Consider the following 23,774-nt stretch of genomic DNA (forward strand, 5'->3'; position numbering starts at 1 on the left):
CAGATGCTGCAATGTACAACAACTCTGGAGCCCTACCCACCTCTCCTATGGCACCCACAACCTATGGTATGTGTGATTCCTAAATTATACAAATTAAGTTGAAGGGGCTTCCTGGAGGATGAAGAAGGGTGGAGATTTGCAAAGCCCTGGCTGTGTGAGAGGCTTTACACCAGGTGGCTTTGGATGAAGAGTAGCCCTGGAAAGGTAGGACTGTCTACCTCCAAGATATGGATCCAAACATATTCTCTTCACTGCTGTTTTATGTGCTTCTTTAACTGAGGCACAGTCTGGAGTTGACCCAATTTCTACATGAAAGACTGGGAATTTGGGGTCAGAAACAGGGAAAGGGACATTCCTATGTGAGACCCGTAGTGGGGATTTCTAAGAATGAGTAGAAGTCTAAGAAACAAAATACTGGTCTCTCTAATTGGAGATACATATGCCATGTATGCATTGCTTTAGGCAGTCGTTGGTGACGCCAGCCAGCAATGTGGGAAGCGTGTGATTGAATGTGTCCAAAGAGGACTTTGAGCTACCTTGGCATGTCTCAAAGAATGCAGAGGGTGAAACTAGTCCCTCACCTGTTTTTCATGAGGTGTGATTACAGGACTGTAGACTCAGGCCATAATAATATAGTGACAGATTTTGGGAAGAATAGAAAAACTCACCATTATCCTGTCTGACATGGAGAGGGGGAGGCTACTGTCTTGTGGAAGAGGGAAGTAGCATATGGGAACAAAGTAATAAAACAGGCTGGGTGTGGTGGCTCACACCTGTAATCCCAGTACTTTGGAAGGTACAGGCAGGCAGATCAGAAGGTCAGGAGTTTGAGACCAGCCTGGCCAACATGGTGAAACCCTGTCTCTACAAAAAATACAAAAATTAACCAGGTGTGGTGGTGCATGCCTGTAATCCCAGCTACTCGGGAGGCTGAGGCAAGAGAATCACTTGAACCTGGGAGGCAGAGGTTGCAGTGAGCCGAGATTATGCCATTGTACTCCAGCCTGGGCAACAAGAGCAAAACTGTGTCTCAGAGGGAAAAAAGTAATAAAACAGTAGCAAGAGTAAGAATAAGCAGAAGTAGTAAGGTGGCATCTTCTAGAATTTTCCTCAAGGAACAGAGTCTACCTCCATATTTTCAGTCCAGTCCCTCATACTCTCTTACTTGACCTGTGGGATGATTGTATTCTCTGCCTTCTCTCCCTGGTCACAGATCCAATGCTTAAAGTTGATGACAGCAACACTCGGATCCTGATTGGCTGCCTGGTGGCCATCATCTTCATCCTCCTGGCCATCATTGTCATCATACTCTGGAGGCAGTTCTGGCAGAAAATGCTGGAGAAGGTGAGGAGGTGCAGAATAGGCAGATACAAGAATCTGCTCCTTTTTTTCTTAAGCCACTGTTGTCCCAGGAGTAAAAGGCAAATTGCAAAAATGTATTAATGGTTAGAGCTAACTGAGGCTATCAGGAAATGCAGAAATGGAGCCAGAAAAAGAATTAGCTAAGTCTGTTTTCTCATTTTTAGAGTGGAGATGTTGGAACCTTCCTCAGAGATGCAGAAAAATCTTTTAAATACATTTAATCTCAATTCAGGCATTTTCCTTGAAATTCTGATTCACTGGATTTTGGGTGGAGTCCAGGCATCCATATATATATATTTTTTTAATTAACAAGTGCTTCTGATGCACATCCAAGGTTAAGAATCACTGTCCTAATGCCAAGTTGAAATTTCTGATAATGCTGTTGAAGTTCCTTCTCTTCTTTTTCAGTTTGCTTTGGTTTTGTGTGTGTGTGTGTGTGTGTGTGTGCGCGCGTGCGCACACGCACGTTTGCATGTGCGTGTGTATGTATGTAGAAAAACATCCAGCTTTATTAATATTCAAGCCAAGTTTCTCACTATTCTAATTTCCACTTTTGTGTACTTGAAGGTTATGATTATGTATCTCTCTGAGTCCCTCTTCAGACTCTTTCTCTCTAGGCCAAATGATCTGAATAACTTTTTACATTGTCTAACACTTTACAAGAGGCAGACTTTTTCCTCATGTACAATTTTATATACACCTCATTGAGTAGTAACTCATGGGCATTGTTACATTTAACTATTTTTCTGATGAGAAAATGTGATGTGCTCAAGGTCATACAACTGGTATCCAGTCTTCTATGCGTTTTCCAATTGTTAATATTGAAATGCCTTGATTTCTGTCTTCAAAACTATATTCATTTCATCAAAGATGGAATATCTATGATTTGTTTGGTTTCTTGTACCAAACAGCAACTCACTGTTTCTTAGTGTCTGATTCTCTTGGGGTCTGCTGATGAGTAAGTGTTTCTACCTTTGGCCATGGTCACCTATCCTGGTCAATGAGTTCCTCTTAATAGACATGGACTAGGAGAGGTCACAGAAACTCTGAGCTGTGAGGCTTTCAACTGCCTCTGAGGGCAGGGAACAGGAAGGAGGAGAAATCCTGATTGATTTCTGTGTTTAGGGGTGAGGTCTCAGGGGAGATCAATTCCTGTGTGGAGCCTCTATTCCACAGGAGAGAAAAAGGCACTTGAGAATGGGCTTGAGTCTCCAGAGCTTTCTAGATGCAGGATGGCAGAAAAATGGCTCAAATCAGAGATGAGGAGGAGCAATCCTGATAAGTAGACTGCAGTTCCTTCTGACCTGTGTCATACTTGGGTTCCTGAGATGGCTGATGTTTGTTTTAAGGTTTTCACGCAGGAATGTTTCATGGAAGAGAAGGTCTCCTTGCTTCCCACAAGTATGTCTCCCAGTCTGAAAACATTAAAGCTTTCAATTCTCAAATAGCAACAGAAGACTGAAAGACAAAATCCACAGAGACTCACTCACTGTCATGAGCATGTCTTAAGGCAGGAATGAGGCAAATATCAAAACTTTTCCTCCTTTAGAATGCTGGAACACACCAGTGCCTAATACCTGACCAGAGGCATTCCAGAGTGAGGGTGGTGGTGAACTGAAGGTTCATTGGACAGCTTGAAGAGGTTATGTGACCTTCTTAAATAGTCTGTTAGGACCACATTTTAGTCAAGGGAGGAGGGTCTGTGTTCTCTGGCTTCACATAAAGTGAGCCAAAATTTACCACACTTCTCTGAGTCTTTATTCTGAGGCCTGTTGGAATTATCTATTTGGGCTATAAGAGAAATGTTGGAATCTCCAGGTAAAGGTAAAGCAAAGATTTTGCCCTTGAATATTTAACTTGTTCCTCCAAGAAATTCTACCCTTGTAGATCCTGAGTAAGAGGACTCAAGGTGCTCTGGAATGACACTCAGGATTTCTTCCTGGGGACAGAATTTTATGTGGAAAATCATTAAGTCCACATATACATTCTAAGAACATTACTTAACATAGCTGTAGACTGTAGCATTATTTGTAGGATACTTTTGCTGGTGTCCTCAACATTCCTTCTCTGAGTGATTCAACCCACATATATTGAGTACCTACTATGTTCCGAGCTTCTTGCTTAATACTGGGGTTATTATTGCAACAGAGGACCTTTCAGCATAGTGGAAAAGTGCACATCTCAGGTGCATTGTTGAGCACCCAAGCTGTGTTTGTTGGAGTGGAGCATTTCACTTGTTTCAATTCAAATAGTCACATACATGCAGGTGCTGGCATTTTCCTTTTGATGGAGTAGGCAGGTTATATTAGATAAGATACCATAGGATTAGTTATTACGTCGTTCTCCTTCCTTTATTAGGTGTAAGTTACTTTGCTATCTCTGGACACCTAGGGCTTTCCTGTCCCATATTGTAACCATTTTACTTTTGGTTAATGAAAATATGGGTTGGCGGTGAGTATTATCCTAATCTTCAGTGTCAAAATGATCAGGTAAAACTATTGATTCATCGTGTTACAGCACATTTATTAAGTTAATAAACAATTTATATCTATTCCAAAACCAAGCAGTTAAAGGGTAAGCCAGCAAAATCCATCATTTAATAAAACATAGAAAACTCTGTAATATTGAGATCTTTGGCTACTGATAGGTTCTTACAGCATTATGAAGATAATGCTTTTTAAAAAATGTTTCAGAAAGCACATCATAGAAATTAGAAGATCAAATTCTACCTTGAAGAAATGAAGGATTATTCTAAGTTTCTACAACACAAGCATTTGTGAAACCAGGCTGCATCCCTAGCATGTGCAGGGCTGCTGAGGTGCTGGGGTTAAATAGCAGTAAAGGGTTATTTCATTTGAGTGGAAGAGCTGAGTTTAAGAAGGGGAGGAATTGATCATCTCTTTTGTGCCAACACACCTTTCTCCTTGTTCTTCTCTTCCAGGCTTCTCGGAGGATGCTGGATGATGAAATGACAGTCAGCCTTTCCTTGCCAAGTGATTCCAGCATGTTCAACAATAACCGCTCCTCATCACCTAGTGAACAAGAGTCCAACTCGACTTACGATCGCATCTTCCCCCTTCGTCCTGACTACCAGGAGCCATCCAGGCTGATACGAAAACTCCCAGAATTTGCCCCAGGGGAGGAGGAGTCAGGTGAGGATGATGTGATGGGCAGGAGGTAGAGGGAGAAACCTTGACAAGCATCAGGTAGGTATGACAGTTTGCTCCCAGTTAACTGCGCCTATTTTTAGTCTCTGCTAACCTCCTGAGAAGTCGACGTTCTCTTTCTAGATTTGGTCTGCTGCTGCTCCTGGGCTAATTTGAGCATCTCTTCTTTGCTACTGAACATAAGATGTGTGGAGGGATCCACATACCAGAAAAGAAAGAAAAAAATAAAACATGTTAATTAAGTGTTAACACCAGAAGAACCTAAACAGTCCAACCAGTCTAACCTCATTTTACATGTCGGGAAAGTGAGAAGGCCCAGATAGAGTATTCATCCAACACCAGATTTCATGAGTGGGTAAAAGGCAGGACTGGATTTTCACCCGGAGAAGTAAATAAAGCCGAAGACATTCTGAAATTCCCAGTGGTATAGTCATTTAAATAACTAAAATGAATAACTACTTGACTTATCTGCTTTTCTTAATTTCTCTTTGGTAAACATTTACTAGAGAAATATGAGATTTTATTATGAGAGTAAAATATTTCTCGCCTTTTCTCAATAAAAGCTTTGAAATGAAACAATAAAAGGTAAAATAGTAAGTAGTTCCAGTTGATTCAAATTTCAGTGTCTTTTAAAAAATGATGCAGAGTGATGTCAGAAGGGGAGCTGGAGTCACCTCTTAAGCTCAGAGCCGCTTTTCTCTAAGGTCATCAACCTGAGGGACCCAAGTCAGTAGAAGAGAACTTGTGGTGTTCAGGAGAGAGGCGCTATGTCTGAGCTGGATGCAGAAGCAGATAGGACTAAATACAAGAGCATAGGATTTTACAGGAAGGAGCCTGAAGGGGTCTTCTCAAAGGATAAAAGGAAACATATCTATTTTATCATTCAATGGATAGCAGACACAGAAGAGCTTGCTAAAACTCAAGTAATTTCACAGAGACAGCAAGAATAAAGGATATAAACTAATTTATTTCTCAGGGTGAATAGAAATAATGTATCTATTTCCTAAATCTAAAACATCCCTCACCTCATATTTTAATTTTTTTCCATAAGTTAGACTATGTCTGAAACTAGATCATATGTCTTTAATCTGAAAGTTTTTCGATACCTAAAATCAGTTGTTAAGTCAATAAGTGTCTTAAAATTAAGGAAATAAGTGATCAAACCTTCAACATTTAGTATTCCCACCCTAATATACCATGAGACTTCCTATAGCTTTACCGCACAATTCCACAAGTTAAGCCGCAGAATTTGTTAATGATCATGTATTATGAGGAAAAGAAGGAGACATAAAACGGTGTCCTACATTCTGAAGGCCAGAAGAAAATCTCTAGAGGAAGCAAAACCATTCTCCAAGTAAGAATGTCATGAAGCAGTTTGGGCTTTCACAGGGGCATGTTCTAGCCCTCCTCTCAGAATTTCTTCCTTGAGGAGATCTCCACAGGTGCTCCGTGGAATGAGACTGGTTACCGTGTCTTCCCAGGCTGCAGTGGCGTTGTGAAGCCAGTCCAGCCCAGTGGCCCTGACGGGGTGCCCCACTATGCAGAGGCTGACATAGTGAACCTCCAGGGAGTGACAGGAGGCAACACATACTCAGTGCCTGCCGTCACCATGGACCTGCTCTCAGGAAAAGATGTGGCTGTGGAGGAGTTCCCCAGGAAACTCTTAACTTTCAAAGAGAAGCTGGGAGAAGGCCAGTTTGGGGAGGTGAGTTGATTATTTGAGTGGGGCCTCCAGTCTCTTATAGCTCGAAGGAAGTGGTTGGATAAAAATGGTCAGTAGAACAAAGAGTCCATTCCACAAGTGGGTTCACAACAGAATGCCTCTTCTACTTGTCTCTCCTTGCGTTGTCCTCTGGATTCTAGTATTGGGTCAACCTCATCTTTGTCAAATAGCTGTAGAGTTCCTGGGACTTCCAATTTCTATACAGGAGTTTTTAAGGCAGGCAAGTCAGTAGACTTTAGATATCTTGAAAAACATTCACTATTTTCCAAAATGTTTACAATAGATTATGGAGGGTGGGGCCCACAAGATGTGATCATCTTTTATGAACTGTCCAGGAACATCCTGCTGCTCAATAGCCACTTTGTTTTTTTCCCCTTTAATGGAAGTTACATGTAAAATGATGAAAAACAACCTCGCCCCTGCTTTTGGTCCCAGAATCAGCTGCTAGGGAATGAATCACCAACTAAGATAAGGAGGAGTACTCTTTTCAGTTGCCCTCAGAGTGATGCATGCATTATTAAACTTTTCACTCTTGCATCAGTTACACGAACCTTCTGGGAGCTCAAAGCAATGTTTTGAGTTGTAATAGGAACTCTTCACCACTGCCATCTAAACTCCAAATAGAACAGTTGGTTTGCTAAGATGTGTTATTGGTTTTCAGCGTGGATCTCATGTTCTCTTCTTGGATAGGTCTGGTGTTGCAAGAGGTGGAGGGGCCCATGTTATCTGTTCATGGTGTTACATGTACTCATTTTGTCCCCTGGATTGAAAACCCACATCTGTTATACAGTTAATAATACACAGGAGTTGCTTATAATGCTAAACCCCATACTAAGGGATTACTTTAGGAAATTGCCTTATGTTTTACATAATCCAGTGACTAATGAATCAAAATTCAAGCATTTGTAATAAAAGACATTTTATAGTGGGCTATGCTGTCATATAATATTGTTATTGATTCATTCATTCACTTAATGTTCCAATCAATGTATATTTCTAAGTCAGGAAAGTAGCATATTAGCTGGGTACTTTACCATTGTTTTTAATCTTATCAATTATTTGAATCATAGATAAGTTACACATATCTTCTTATTGGTCTTTTGATCATTTTGCCTGGGTTGTAAGAGCTAGTTTATCTCCAGGAAATGTCCAGCAAGAGTACTGAGACATCTTCAGGAGAAATGATGATGCTGAGACTAGATGACTTTTGTCTAGGTTCATCTCTGTGAAGTGGAGGGAATGGAAAAGTTCAAAGACAAAGATTTTGCCCTAGATGTCAGTGCCAACCAGCCTGTCCTGGTGGCCGTGAAAATGCTCCGAGCAGATGCCAACAAGAATGCCAGGTCTGTGGTCTACATTTTGAATTTTCTTTTATGCATTTCATCTTTAGGACCAGGAATACTCCTGGATACTTCTGAGCAATTTTCAGTGAGCTGAAAATTCCACTGTTACCCTTTTTCTTATTCTGATGGGCTCAGCAGTTCTCATCTTTTTCTCCATTTCTCTCAAACACAAAGGTACATTTTCTGTTGTACTTGCCACATATTTACTTCCTAATCTCCTGTGCACAAGCACTGTACTTCCCAACATGCACAGCTGTCTAGATGTGTATGTCCTCAGTCTTTACACACAGACATACTCCTGCATGTCATTACCTCCTCTTGACAAAGTTTTCACAATCACACGTTTTTCTTGCTAGGCCTCTTCCATTCGCCTTTTTTCACATTTCTATTTATTTTCTCATTCCTTTTTTTTTCTTTTATGCTCCTTTTCTTCTATGTCCAGCAACCCTCAAAATGAGAAGCTACCTCTATTTGGAAAATTATCTATGAATCTCAGAGCAAAAGGAATCCACGATTCTCTAGCAGTTTTCCAAACTGGCTAATAATCTCTTGGATCTTTTTCTACATAAATTGCAGTTTCCAGCCACACTCCATTTGTCCGACAGCCTTTCCATTACAATAATGGTGAGTTAATCCTCACCCAGAGAGGCATGCTGGTTGAAAGCTGGCTGTATGTGTCCCAGAGAAATCTCCACACCTGGATAACATATGCATTTTCCCATTTGTGTTGTCTTGACTTGTCTCACTGATATTCATCGTGATAAAAGTTTATTATTCTCCAAATTATCATAAATTCCAAGAATGGTGATAGACTTCACTAAAAGTCTTGCAATGGATAGGATGTAGGATAAAAAAGAAAGAAAGGTGAGGAAATGAAACTGTGGAGGCTTTAGAAATTTAACTGAGAATTTCGATCTGTAAGATACTGGTAAAAATAAAAAACAACATTCCTGGATCTCATAGAGAGATGAAATATTTCTTATATTAATCTTAGCACATGATTGGAGAAAGTGGTACGAGGAGGAACAAAACAAAACAACACCACAGGACACAGGATATGACAAAGCCTTTCTCCATTGCTCTGATCAGTGAAGTTTGCCATTCCTCCACCTGTGTCCTTAGCAATGATGGCTGGCCATGACTGTGGACCCTTCCAAGCCATGGAAACTCCTGGTTTGGGACAGAAGGAAGAATGAAACAGGGGAGGTATTGCATCAGGACTTCATTAATATCAATGGTTTATATTGACATAGCATGACTTTCAGTCCAGGATTCCTAGAAAACTCTTGGAGGACTTATAACTGATCTGCTCCAATAGTTTTCAGAATGTGGGCTAGAGGCCTCACCAACCCAAATATTGCTACTTTATGACCCAACGGTGTCTGTCACCATGTACTCAAACAATTATTAGTCTTGGTCAAGTGAATACTTCTTTTGACATGACTTTATCACTACAGCCTTTAAACAGCTCTGTTTTGGACAGGCTACTAAATACATGTTGCAACTGACTGATGGTTCATACCGCATTAAGAAAAGTCAGTAGGAGAAAATAAAGAGTCATCAGATCAGCCAAAGCATGGTTGTTTACATCATACAAAGTTTCTCCACTTTAGTAATAGAGTGACTCCATGGCTTTTAAAAAAGGTAAATATCCTCATGCACTTACGATACGATTTTCAGTGAAACGTTTTACTTTGCTGAATAGTTTTTAGCAGCCTATTTTAATCACTTTCTGTGTGGCAGGGATTTTGTTAGCTATGAGGGATAAAAATGTGAATAGGTCACGGGTCTTATCCTCAAAAACATGACAGTTGAATAAGGGTCCGTGATATTTCAGGAGGAATAGAAGGAGATAGGTCCAGGTGTCAACTTCTCTGTCCTCTCAAAAGTTATCCAAAGGGAAAAGAGATTTGGTGTAATGTCTAGGAATAGACCTTGGTGTGTATTCTTCTCCCTCTTGTTTCTGACTCTGGCAACTTCTGAGTTTGTCTTTGTCTGTATCCTCCCAAGGAATGATTTTCTTAAGGAGATAAAGATCATGTCCCGACTCAAGGACCCCAACATCATCCATCTCTTAGCTGTGTGTATCACTGATGATCCTCTCTGCATGATCACTGAATACATGGAGAATGGAGATCTCAATCAGTTTCTATCCCGCCATGAGCCCCCTAATTCTTCCTCCAGCAATGTACCCACTGTCAGGTAAACAAGCCAGGTCTTCCATCTCTCCTTCCCTGTGGTCATGAGAGTAACCTGGGATCTGAAAATAGGGAGCAGTGAGCCATAAAGTGTGCCACTGTTCTGGGATGGCGGGGGAAGTTAGAGTGCAGGGAACAATGGAGCAGCTGCCCTTTGGGGGAATGCAAGGGACCCATCAAGGATAGAGAAAGGTTGAGCTTTCAACCCTGGTTTGTTGATACCAATTTTAGAAGGTATGCCTTTCACATCTTCCTGTTTCCATAGGCTACCTTCTGTCTTCTTGTCTATTTCCTCAGTTACACCAACCTGAAGTTTATGGCTACCCAAATTGCTTCTGGCATGAAGTACCTTTCCTCTCTTAATTTTGTTCACCGAGATCTGGCCACACGAAACTGCTTAGTGGGTAAGAACTACACAATCAAGATAGCTGACTTTGGAATGAGCAGGAACCTGTACAGTGGTGACTATTACCGGATCCAGGGCCGGGCAGTGCTCCCTATCCGCTGGATGTCTTGGGAGAGTATTTTGCTGGTGAGTTCTCAGCATTTTAAAGCCCTACCTAGCAACTGGCTTGTGGGCTGGCATGCATGACATGTGGAGACGAACCTGAGACAGCAGGGGGCAAACTCAATAGACTGTAATATTTTCTCTGATTTGAAATTATTACTATTATTTTAGACGGAGTTTTGCTCTTGTTACCCAGGCTGGAGTGCCGTGGCATGATCTTGGCTTACTGCAACCTCCGCCTCCCGGGTTCAAGCGATTCTCCTGCCTCCAGCCTTCTGAGTAGCTGGGATTGCAGGCACCTGCCACCATGCCCAGCTAATTTTTGTATTTTTGGTAGAGATGGGGGTCTCACCATGTTGGCCAGGCTGGTCTTGAATTCCTGACCTCAGGTGATCCACCCGCCTCTGCCTCCCAAAGTGCTGGAATTACAGGCATGAGCCACCACACCCGGCATGCTTTTTGTACTAATTCTTATTATTCAATGCTTGCCTATTTCTGCTACAGAATTAACACACTTATAAAAATTTAGGGAGACCAGTTAAAAAGTATGAGATATTTATTATCTTTATCATTTGTCTCTAGTGATTGTTCTTAATTTAAGGTATTAAAAACCTTATCATTTAAATAAATGTTATCTATACAAAATACTTTCTTCTCCATTAGTTTAATAAGCATGTTTCTCATAATTATGTAGACTAATCCCTATAATTGTATTTCAATACTTTTCAACATGTTCTTTTTAAGTTCATCATTCTTTGCTGTATAATTTTTATTCAATTCTTGATATTCCATACCATAAGTGAATATTTTTTTCCAAATATCTCTCTTAGAGGTACATTTTCTGCCCATGCATACCTGAGACTTTTTAATTCTTGATTTTACAACCACCCAGCTGATTTATAGACTCATTAGACTATACACTTTTACTTCCTACAATGTCCTTTATATGTTATTTTATCTTTTGTCTTGTGTAACATTGCAGAGAAAAGTCTGAGACCAATTTGGTTTTGTTCATTTATGGTTAATCTGCTTATTTCCTGCTCATATTCTTATAAAATTTGTGAATAATTTTGAAATGAAAAAATGTATAGTTATTCCCTTCTACTCACCAAGATAACCACTATTAATGTTTTGGTATATTTCTTTGAGGATTTTTTTCTATACATCTATTTTTTCTATGCACACATTTCTATACATATGTACATATATGTAATCTATATTACATAACTGGGATGACACTATGCTATACAATTCTTGATCTCTATTTTTAACTTTACGTTTTATTAACTGTATAATATTCCATTATGTAGATATATCCTGTAACTTAATAATACCTCTATAATTTGATATTTAAGTACTTTCCAATTTCCTGCTATTATGAATGATGCTGTGATGTACACCAGTTTACATAAAGCTTTATAAAGATCTTTTTCACCTACGTATGTGAATTGTATATTTTACACATTTCTAATGGGATATTTAGGCATTACTCTCTCTAAAGGTATTGTGTGATGTTGAAAATATATTAGACTGACATTCAGAGGACCTTGGTTCAAATACAGTTTTTCCACTACAAATGGTCTTATTAACCAGGCGACTCTGGGAAACCTCTCCTGTTTAATTTTTTTGATCTAAAAAATATGGATAGCTGGCATGGTGGTGTGTACCTGTAGTCCCAGCCACTCAGGAGGCTGAGGCAGGAGGATCAAAATCTGGGCTGCACTGCACTATGCCTATTGAGAGTCCTCACTGAATTTGGCATTAATATGGTCACCTCTAGGAGCAGTGGACCACTGGGTTGCCTAAGAAGGGATGAGCCAGCCCAGGTTGGAAACAGAGGAGGTCAAAATTCTTGTGTTGATCAGTTAGTGAGATCAAACCTGTGACTAGCCATTGTACTCCAGGCTGGGCAACATAATGAGACCCCATCTCTCAAAGGAAAAAAACACATTTAAAAATAAATAATATCCACTTCACAGTGTTGTTGTCTGTATTGAGTAGAACATATGAGTAATCAATGCATGCTAATTATACCTGACTCTCATTGCTGTCACTTGATTGTCACTGAACTGGTAAATGAGAGTCCTGGATTCACTCCAGGCACTTAAACTAGATTCTTCTGTCTCTAACATAAAAACGATTGACTTCCCACTCAGATTTGGCCTTTCTCAGGAGCATTTCCCAAAGCTACCCTATAATTGAGAGGTTGACCTAACACTCAGTCGCAGAGTCAGATAGCTTACGGCTGTACTTTTTTCAGCTCTTGGATTTCATACCCAGAGAAACAGAACTAAGTTGAGATAATGTGAATGAGAGAATGGGCTGTTTCTAAATACTCCATGAACACCTTGGCAGTTTCAGAATTCCTTCCCTGTGGTAGAGGAAAGGGTACAACCCCAGATTATGAAATCTAACTGGTTCTTGTTCTGCACAGGTTATTCTGATTTTCCATTCTTTTCTTTACTTAAATAGGGCAAGTTCACAACGGCAAGTGATGTGTGGGCCTTTGGGGTTACCTTGTGGGAGACTTTCACCTTTTGCCAGGAACAGCCCTATTCCCAGCTGTCAGATGAACAGGTTATTGAGAATACTGGAGAGTTCTTCCGAGACCAAGGGAGGCAGGTAAGAACTGTTGGGGGAATGGATGCGGACCTGTGTACCCTTGAAGGATGGAGAATGGAAAGCTCTGACTTAGCAGGAGTGGGCTGAGCTGGAAGATAGACTATCTGGATGATAGTCTTTGTCACTAACTATCCAGATGATGTGAAAGACCAGGATCCTCCCCAGGCATCCATACACTTTGCTTTATCCATGTGTCAACTCATTGACTCATGGAAAGCATAAAGAATCATGTCAGGTTCCTCCCCAACTCAAAGATAGCAGGAAATAAAGTCCTATCTCTCATGTTTTATCTATTTCTTAATCTAGACCATGCGGTTTTTCTTCTGGTTCGAAAAATGTAAGTGTAAAAGAGATGTATTAGCATTTATTAAAAATATAGCTGAGTGTAAGAAATGGGGTTGGTTTTAACTCTCAAGCAATGTTTCTAGACTTGGATGTCCAAAAATGAGCAGATATATCCTGAATTTGTTGCTCTTGGAAGGCATCTCTGGGTCCAGTATTGTGGCATCTCAGGACTCAGGGAAAGATGGGTTCCCAAGCTCCGCAGGCAACTCAGTTCCTACTCCAAGCTGTTTTGGGGTAGCTTAGGTTTAAAATTCCTGTGGAACCTAAGCCAGCAGGGAGACTGATTTCCATTCCTTATTGGGAAAACAAAGCACTGAGAACATACAAGAATAAATGGGCTGCCACCAGAGGTGGGGACTCTTGTCACCGGAGATGTTGAGATACAGGCTCAAGAACAATGTAAGATCTGGAATTGAAAGCTTGCCAGTAACTACAGCACTGCACCTCCCCAAAGTGGCCTGGCAATAGCATATCCTTGGATTATGGCATCTTCACCAGGAAAAGGATAATAGCTGGGGAAGGATCTTCCAGACAACAAAAAGTGGATCTTCTGTAGCTTAAATAGATCCAAGCAAGCCAAAGATAGATAAGAGATTGACAGGGGATAATACATTACACATATTAAAAATAAGAGAGAGGTCTCAGAATTCAATTTTATCTTGATATTCCATAAATATTTTAGCAGAGGGGAGTCTAAATTAGCTATCTTGGTTATGAGGCAATTGCCTTCTTACTATCATAAAGGGAAAATTTACTCCTGAGTACACGAGATAAGTGAGTGGGCCAAAGAAAAATGTTTTCTGCTTCTGTCATGATTGGCTCAGCCAAGATGAACTTCAACATGGGTTGCCCATAAATGGAAGATTTGGTCTCTTTCTGGTTGCTTCATCTTTTATATGAAGGTAGGAACCACATAACGGCCTATCAGAAAATTCTGCTCCAGAGAACTGGAGAAGACAAAGGGAATAGCTTAGAAAAGGGGTGATATGATTCAGAACTTCAATGAGTAGGAAAAATGGACACCACGCCCATTTCAGTTATCAAATTCAAGGCAGGGGGCAAATCAAACCATGATGCAAAGATGCTTCCCTTCCCCCTACCTTCCTAATATTCTCTCTCTTTTTTGTTTTCCTTTATTTTTGTTCTCAAAGACTTATCTCCCTCAACCAGCCATTTGCCCTGACTCTGTGTATAAGCTGATGCTCAGCTGCTGGAGAAGAGATACCAAGCACCGTCCCTCATTCCAAGAAATCCACCTTCTGCTCCTTCAACAAGGTGACGAGTGACGCTGTCAGTGCCTGGCCACATTCCTACGGCTCAGGTCCTCCCTACCACTCACCCACACCTACGCCACTCCATCTGGACATTTAATGAACCTGAGAGACAGAGGCTTGTTTGCTTTGCTGTCTGTTCCTGGTCTCTCCCACTCTACTCCCCCACTCCCTACCCATGACTCATATATATTTTTTCTTTTTTTACATTAAAGAACTAAAAAAGAAAAAAAAAAGCCTAGGGCAGATACGATCTAGTAAAAGAAAGCCTTACTTGATATACCAAAGTGTTGGACAACAAAGGCTAGAAAATTCAGATAATTTATAAAGGTTAATTATTCTTGTGCTTATAAATGTGCAGATTCTACAATATTTTTCCATGTCACTCTAAACAAATCTTCAGAAAGAAAATCTTGAAGGAAACTAATGTCATGGGAAACATGAGATGAAGTGTAGGGAAAACACTCGATAGATGTGGAAAATCTGAGGACTCAGAATTCAGCAACTAATCACAGGTGGTTTTCTAATTTGGCCTCTGGACATGTCTCACTGTTTGTATTTCTCTCTTCTGTTAAAGTGAATGATATATTCTTGAAAACCCCCAATTTCTTGAAATGGGTATTTTGTTCATTCATGGGCAGCAGTCAGGGTTGAAGTCCATATATGAAACAACAGGGGATGTTGATAGGAAAGAATGTCTGCTACAAGACTGTAGGAAGGGGAATTGTCATTTACAAAAAAAAAAGTACCTCATGTATGGAAGGATTCTTGAATAGATAACAGACATAGGAAGGAAGGTCAATAGAGGACACATAACAGACATGCTATCCGCCATTTATTTTGATTTCACTAGAGGGTTCTCTTCTTTGTCTTGTACAGGCATTTTCATGTGTGTGTTTTAGTGAGAATGTGAGTTTTTAATCAGTAAAGGCTGATATTTTGATATCTTGATGGTAGATTTCTGAGTTCATCTTGTCCAAATCTTCTAGCTCTTTCAAGGATGAAGCCTCTGTGGGATCTTTGGACTTGGGGCTGAATTTCTCAGGCATAAATACCTTATGGCCTTGTCTAAGAGGGAATAGATCTATTCTGAGTGTCCCCAAAAAAGTTGTCTCAGTACTAACGAGGAGAAGTTACAGGGAGACTGATTTTCATTCCTTATTGAGGAAAACAAAGCGCTCAGAACATAGAAGGATAAATGGGCTGCCAACCAGAGGTGGGTAGTCAAAATTTTGTCACTGGAGAGTTTAGGATGCAGGCTCAAGAATAATGCAAGGAAAATTGAAGTTTTCAAACACAAAGTAGATGGTGGTACGAGACAATGTTTAATGTCCTTCTAACTCTGAGTGTCCTTGATTCTGGAGAAGCACAGGATGAGCATCTATTGCTACTGCTGTGTGTGTACCCTCTTGCCTCTGAGATGGTATGACTAGCAGAAAAGAAAGCTAAAGGCTGTGCCTTCAGAATTTATGGAAACAGAGCCACTGTCAAGAAGGAATCTTCTCAGAGCAAATTCTGAGCTTTCACACTCCACAAATCCTCAGATTTGGAAGTTGGAAAAAGGAACTCTTCATTCCCATTGAGGAGAAACAAGACAACATTACAAATCAGCTTCCCACGCTGAGAAGGAATACCCTTGACCCGTTGGGTCTGCCTGTGTTGCCTTCACCAGTTACCTTCTACAAGTTTCTCAGGAACATGAGTATTTCCCTATTCAGCCTTCAACATTGCTCCAGGCCACAGCATAAGCATGTCTTAAGTCCACAGGATCCATTTTTCAGGTCATCTTCTGATCCTAGCAAATGTCTTTCCCCCGTAGTTGTCTTATGTCTTTGGGCTTTAGTCTATCCCAGGACAAACTTTGGAGAAATCACTAAGTTGAGAGTCAAGAAAGCATTGGTTTGGGAGCTTTGATCCTCTTTCTGCTTCACACCAAGTGTGTCATCTTGGCTAAATCACTTGGTCTTTCTGCATTTGTTTTCTTATTGATAGGATGAGGAAATTAGATTAAATGGTTTTGAGGAAATTAGATTAAATATCAGAACACTTCTGGTTCTGATATGTCCAGTATTCACTGGATAATTGGATCTATAACTGATGGATTTAGTAATCTGGTCATTTCTTGCTCTGAAAACTGTAGTCAGCAAAAGAGATCATGGAAGAGATCACTGTAATGGTAGTAATAGTAACACATGACATTTGTATTGTCTTAGGTTTACCAGATGTTTCCAAATACATTATCATATTTGATATGTACAGGGCTAGATACCTTGGACCCTGCAACACTCAGCTTTCAAGATAAGTATTAGCTTCATTAGGATTAAAGGGACTTGAGCTCAGGACCGGCAGCCTATTCTTCTTTATCCATATGCCTTTGGTAGGGCTACATCCAGATCATGCCATGACTTCTTATAGAGCAAGAGAAAATAATATTATTTTATCTTCCTTTGCCTAACATCTCTCCACTTACTCTTTTTTAAGAATCTGCCCCAGTTCACTGAGTTATTCTATAATTTAAAAAAAAAACAAAACATATTTTAAATGAACTCACAATGTCTGAATTTTTCTGGCCTTGAGTCATAGAAGTAATCTGTTTCAGATGGCTGCCCAATATGTATTATCATGTCATATGTATATGTATTCTTTTCTGGGGTGAGGAATGCTTCAACTTCTGGCACTGAGACCTTTGTGTTACAGACACAGGTTTAGTTTCTAGCTTAGTCATGCCTTTAGAGTTTAGTAGCACAAATCTAAGCAACCCAACAGAATACATTGCAAGGGCCTAGTATGTATAGAATTTAAAAGTAGTTTAAATCTGAATTAGAAGAATGAGGCTAGGACTTATTTGGAAAAGGAGATAGAAAAAAAAAAAGATCAAAAACTGTAGGGCCTTATTACCTTTGCAGTAAGTTATCTTCTTCATGATATATGTTGATTATTTTATGTGCAGATTGTGTTTTGGGATTGTCAGATCTAAATTTATATTCTTGCTGGCTAATGTGCTGATAGCTAGGTCTGAAACTTGATGTGCTATCCAGACACGTATGTGATCAGAAAACATCTAGAGTGCAAAGAGGTGCCTGAGGAGCAAAATGTGGCTTTAATGTTGTGGAAAGATCACTTGCAAGTATATAAGACTATATAACAAAGAGGATTGTATGCAAGAGGGGTGAAAGAAAAAAGGATACGCGAATGTGCATATGACTGAACAGGGAGAAGGTCAGGGCTAGAAAGGAGGCTACATAAAAAGAGGCAATGGAGAATGCACAGGAAAGACACAGGGAGGGTCAGGTCGAGAGAGGTAGAAACAGGGGTAGCTGGAGCCATTGGAAATCCATTTTGAAGCAGGAAGGAGCTTTGAAAGGGATTAGGAAAAGTAAGGTTCTTGAAGTAAAGATAAATATGGGTGGAGAAAGAAAAAATTCTGGATGATAGAGATGATAAAAATATTTATTAAGAAATGAAGTCAGGTTCAGTGTATGAAATGGAAGGGAGTCTTTCAGCATTTTAAGAAAGGGGAAGTTCCTCTTGGAAAAGACATAGCAACCATCAGGGAATGACCTTTTCATTTCAGAAGGGGGTGAGGAAGGCGGTTGGAGCACCAGGTGTATTCTGGACCATTTCAAGTGCTGGTGAGAAAAAGTCAACCCTTTGCCTGAACTGGGCTTGGTTTTCCAAGTGCTGCTTTGAAAATGAAGACCCAGAGATGGGGAGCTTATCATAGTTCATGAATCTTCATGTTCTATTATCTTTCCTCTCTATCAATAAAGTTCATTTTCTATAACGCCCACCATGGCTGTGCCCAGAATAACCACAGGCAAACATCAAAACAATAGGCATAAGTTAGAGAAGATTAAATTGTGTCTGATATCTGCACAAACAGATATGCACCATGTTGGAAACATGTGTTTTTCTAGTCCCATCCAGGCTTCCCACAAGAAAGCCACGATGTGGGGCTAAACCATATGTTTTGAGTAAAGGAGAATAGAAGGGGAGTGTCTGCCAGAGGGAAAAAGATGAAGATGTTCCAAGGAAGTATACTAAAACAGAACAGTGTTATGTTTTGCCCAAAACTACAAAATAAAAAATAATAATAATAAAAAAAGAATTACAATATGTGGCTACTATGTCTTTGATTGTAAGTTGAATTTATAGACCTGGAATTTGCCATCCTAGTCTTTTCTTTTTAGTAAGACTTCTGTCCTCCGACAGTGCATACGGTAGGTCCGTAATGTTTCTGCATCTCCAGGAAGATGCAGATCTTTATTTTTGCTGGGAAATCCTTCTGAATAGAAATTTAACATTTTTACAGAAACAGATGAATGTGTTTTCCACATAGGAAATGTTTTCAAGAAATGACTTGACAGGGAAAGAGACTGGAGTGGTTAATGGTGATTTGATTTCTGGAATTTTGAGTTTTCTGCTATAATTAGCTGTATTGCTTGGTGCCAAAGAGCAGTGGGGAATTGTTGAATTCAAAATAATTTTTAAAAAAATGTTATTTTGAAAGAACTTGAGGCTCACAATAAGTTACCCTAGATCCATTTTCCCCCATTTATAACACTTCATTTAGTCCATTTTCAGAACCAGAAAATTGCTATTAAACTACAGACCTTTTTTTGATTTCACCAGTTTTTCCACACATATTCATTTAGTTGCTGGATACTTCTAATTCTTGTGATTCGTAATCTGGCCTTGCTTGGATACAACAGGAAAGACACTATTTGGATAAAAGTCTACAATATTAGAACAAATTAATGTATTCCTTTATCATGAGCAATAACCTGCCTTCACTGCTTTTAAATTTTCTGATTTGTTTACCTGTTTGGCATCTGAAACAATCCGAGAAAAACTTAGGAAGATTAGGCAACACACAAGACAGTAAAGCTTTCTCATAGCTTGTTGGCTAGAAAACCAGATACAGTAGGATATTCTAGATGCTTCCCAGAGCTTCAACAAATGAGTAGGATTAGTACTGGGGACAAGATGAGGAGTTTGGAGTAAAACAGTATTTTGGTCGAGAGTTAGCTGGCACTTAGTTAATGGCACTGGGAATAGCTTGTGGAGATAATAGAATACAATGATATAGACTCCTAATGTTTGATAAAATACTGTTTTCAGAGTGGTAGAGAGGTTTCATTTGCCTCAATAGCTGTTCTTAAATGGAATAACAACCACTTTACACCAAATTAATTGCAAACACAGCAGCAACCTGGGGAGAAGTTGAAACTCCAGTTTTGTAGATTACAGTTTTGAGTTTTGTGATTGACATTTTTCAGTCCCCTAGGTCACAAGATTATAACAATGTGTAGACGTCTTATTAAGTTCCTAGGTCATTGTGAGCACTTGATAAATATTTGCCGAATGTTGTTTTTTTTAATGAATATAAGATGGAAACAAAAACTTGTCATCCAGTTTTCTAGAGTGAATGCAGGGAGAATAGTTTTACTGTAACATGGAGAGTTTATTTTCAAATGAAGAAAGAGAAAAAAATGCTCAGACTGGTACCTGTTGAAGTACATTCTCCATTTGTATACTTTTTGATGGTGTACTTGATTTACAGAAATGCTTAATTTTTTGAGGCATACAGACAGCAATGAAAGGTAGTTCTCCATAGGACACTGAATCAAAAGCAGAGACCAGACTCTAACCTCATATCCAGCCTATTTGAAACAAGCTATCTAGTTTCTCCTGTAGACATCTTGTCAACAACATGCAACAATGTCAGGTACCTTGCAGGAAAATGATATATGAATCCCAAGCTAGCCTGTGCTCATCCACAATCACAATTACATGCCAAGAAAGAATTTGCAGAGATTCAGGGGAAGCACAATGGGATACGGTAATCAATTTCAGTGAAAAACTGTTTACTTGAAAAGAAGCTTGGACACAATTGCAAGTTGGATCCCCGCAAACACACCAAGAGTTTGTAATCTAGCCTATCCATTGTATGTCCTTTATTATTCATGATATCCTATTCTTCTACCTGGTTGTCTGGTGACTTTTTCTGAGGACTGAGTTTCTGCAGCAATGTGGTGCACTCTTCCTGTGATGAGGAAACATCTGGGCCTCCTTCTGCAGGCTTTGGAAGATGATGTGTCATGTCAAGGGGTAAAGAGCAAATGGATTTAATTTCTGCTTGAAACTATCATAGACATTCCAAATAGAATACGTAAAGATTCTCTGTATTAGAAAAAGAAACGTGATACCAATTGTATATTTTCTTTTCTTTATTTATTCTCTGTAAGTCTGTCAGATGATAAATTGTAAATAACAATGATTAAAGAGTCATGCTACTGATGGATCTCCCTTTCTGTATAAACAGTGCGAGTTCTGGGCTTTGTTACCCTTGCTCTTTATAGTCTTATATCATTCCTACAGAAGTGATGGGGTATGGGACAGAGCTGTGGTGTATGTGGCGTGGACGACTGTTTATGGGGCTGTCCAACGAAGGATTATTTAAATAGGCCTCTAACATATGAGTTGACTGTTCACTGGGAGGAAAGCATCTTGGTCTCTGGCATATCCAAACATGTGAGACACTGGGATTTTATGTCCTCATATTAATTAGTCCAGTTCTGGGGAATTCAGCCCAGAATTAACTGGGGATCCCTTATCGTTGTGGTTACAGAGTTGTCTTGTTTGATACAGAGCTATTCCTTTCAAATACAAATATCGTCTCAGACTGCCCGCACATACACAAACCAATAAAAACTATGAAAACTGGAATTCAGACTCAGTCATTATACTAAAGATTAGAATGAAATGACCTCAAACCCATTTCTTACCTGGTGTCTGAGAATAAGTTTATGTTTTTAGTTTTCTGAGAATATTTCTCAGAATATGTGAGTTTTCTGAGGACATTTTTCAGCACTGGTCATGGTAGATAAATCACAGGGTGAAGGTTTGGCACGGAGAGATGGAATCATTGTCTACCATATTGTTCTTCTGGTTTCCAGGAAAACAGAATGAGCCCATGAAAAATATAAACTTATGATGATTAAAAAAACATTCCTACCCATTCACTCATCAATAAAAATATGATGGTTATCAAGTTATCCTATGTGTGATAAAATACTTGTAAAAAGAAAATTAAATGGCATCAGTTGTGAAGAGAACTGTATTGTAGTCTGAGCACCTCTAGCAGTTCAGCCCATCTTTCAAAGGTCATAACGCCTTGAAAGCAGCAACTTTAGTGGAAAAAAAGGAAGAAGAGAGCAGTTTCATCACTTGGCTTGAATCAAAATCATGGAGAAAGAAAAGACTGCTGGTCTTGCTCTGAAGTTGTCTGGACTTCACTTAATTCAGTCTGTGTTAGGCTGGCGTGCATCCTGAGACTGCAATAATGCTCAGTCTCCGCAGCCCAGGCCCTCCCGCTTTCTTTATATAAATGAGTTTTTTATGGGACAGCCACACAACCAAGTCTCTCTCTTCTTAATCCTCATCACCTCTGAGCTCTAGGACATTTTAAATGAGGACTTGGGTCTAGACTCTCATGATTAGGCTTAATTTTACTCCATGACCTTCACAAAACATTGTTAAATTGTGATCTCTTTAGAACAGTTGTAAGTGGGATAACGTAGGAGCCGAGTTCCACTCCCACGATAAAGCAGTTTTATTTAGGAATCTAATATTCTAATAACCAGATTTGTTCTTTCAATCTAATTTTCCTGATATAAGATAAATGATTACTAAGTTGGTATCATTAATCAAAAAGCCAATATAAATTATCTCAGTGTTTTGGGGATCATTGCTGTTCATAAATAATTAAAACATTGAAAGAGGCCATTAAGTAGATTAAAGTATGTTCAGTAGAGTTTGATGTATGATACACAGTTTTATCCTTTGTGAGCTGGGGCTGGTTACAGTGTCCTATTACCAGTCTACTACAATACAGAAACCTAGTGTAAGCATTGGAAACTTTTATAGCAGTTTTGTCACTGGAAAGAGGGCCTTGAATGTGAGTTGTCCAGGTTCTTGGCATTTGGAACGAAAAATTGGACAAAATGCACAAAGTAACAAAGGAACGAAGCAGTGAAAGCAATAGCAGGGATTTATTAAACTGAGAAAGCATTCCAAAGGTGGGAGCAGGCCTGAGCAAGTGGCTCAAGGGCCCAGTTACAAAGCTTTCTGGTTTTTAAGTAGTCCTTTTGAGGTCCCAATGGGCTACCCCTTATCTGGATGAAGGATTTGGTCCATGGCTAAGTAAAGGCTGAGGTGAATTTGTGTCCTAATGCAGATGAAGGCATGGCCCATGCTTAGTGCTTGCCCACAGTCAATCCAAGACACTTTCTTTTTCGCTCTGAGACCTCGTAGAAGTGTGGCAGGCCAGGTCTCACTAACAACTGTTTCAGTACTAAGTGGTTAAATTAAATATTAAAAGCCAGTGCCCTTATACAAAGTCTGGGATGTAACAAAAAACCATTAAGTTTTGTCTAGGCCTTTCCTGGGCCTTAAAGCATGACAAAATAACGAAGGGATTCTTAATAGGACCCACTTAGGATTAAACAAGTTTTATTGTGTATCTGAAGAAACTCCCCAGGCATCCACAAACAAGTTTATTGGGGGTCTAAAAGAACTCCTCAAACCTCCAGTGACTTAGCAAGAGAGAAGATAAGGGTAATCACCCCAGCGCCTGGATCCATTTAGAGTAAGCAAATTTACTGAGGCTCCAGGGGAAGGTTCTCAGGACTCAGATCTTAGTATAGGTTAAAAGAAGTTAATCACTTATGTCTTTAGATGAATGCACACTTACACGTAGACATACAGCTTAGAAGGTATATAAGCTCTGAAAAACTTTGTAATTTTGAGTTGGTCTGGTGATAATTTCCAGGCTTTCTCCCTGTAACCAGTTACAAAAATAACTCTCTTCCTCGCCGGTTCATCTGCATCTAGTTATTGGGCCTCAAAAAATAGCAGCCCAACCCTCAGTTTGGTCTGGGAACAGAAGTGGGAGAGTTGTATGGAGAGTAGCCTTTGATCCTTCGCTACTGGGGAGTGGGGAGATGGGATTTTTCCTTCTGGCTTAGCTTTAGGAAGTTGGTGTTAATTGGCCCTAAGTTCCCTGCCCCCAGACCCAGGTGTTTTCCTTTTGATCCAGCTTTGGGAAGCCAGCATGAACTGTCCTCAGATTCCCTACTCCCAGACCTTGCTGTTTTTCCTTGATTCAGCTTTAGGAAGTCGGCACGAATTGGCCTTAAGATCCCTGCCTCCAAACCCTATTCTCCTGCCTCAT

The 23,774-nt window shown here is 39.8% G+C and overlaps 1 protein-coding gene across 2 annotated transcripts in view; it reads left to right on the forward strand.

Annotated features, from left to right (window-relative positions):
* Positions 1-20,839, forward strand: part of DDR2 (discoidin domain receptor tyrosine kinase 2) — a 151,547-nt gene extending 130,708 nt beyond the window's left edge. For both annotated transcript variants that reach the window (XM_037733652.1, XM_017515127.2), the window contains 9 exons: positions 4-66; positions 1,214-1,344; positions 4,304-4,514; positions 6,011-6,234; positions 7,468-7,595; positions 9,606-9,797; positions 10,091-10,325; positions 12,774-12,923; positions 14,420-20,839. In XM_037733652.1, the coding sequence (XP_037589580.1) occupies positions 4-66; positions 1,214-1,344; positions 4,304-4,514; positions 6,011-6,234; positions 7,468-7,595; positions 9,606-9,797; positions 10,091-10,325; positions 12,774-12,923; positions 14,420-14,554 (1,469 nt within the window). In that variant the 3' untranslated portion in view covers positions 14,555-20,839. The remainder of the gene's footprint in view (positions 1-3; positions 67-1,213; positions 1,345-4,303; positions 4,515-6,010; positions 6,235-7,467; positions 7,596-9,605; positions 9,798-10,090; positions 10,326-12,773; positions 12,924-14,419) is intronic.
* Positions 20,840-23,774: the final 2,935 nt, after the last annotated feature.

The sequence above is a fragment of the Cebus imitator genome, unplaced genomic scaffold, assembly GCF_001604975.1.
Source record: "Cebus imitator isolate Cc_AM_T3 unplaced genomic scaffold, Cebus_imitator-1.0 Scaffold541, whole genome shotgun sequence".
In the NCBI taxonomy this organism is placed as follows: domain Eukaryota; kingdom Metazoa; phylum Chordata; class Mammalia; order Primates; family Cebidae; genus Cebus; species Cebus imitator.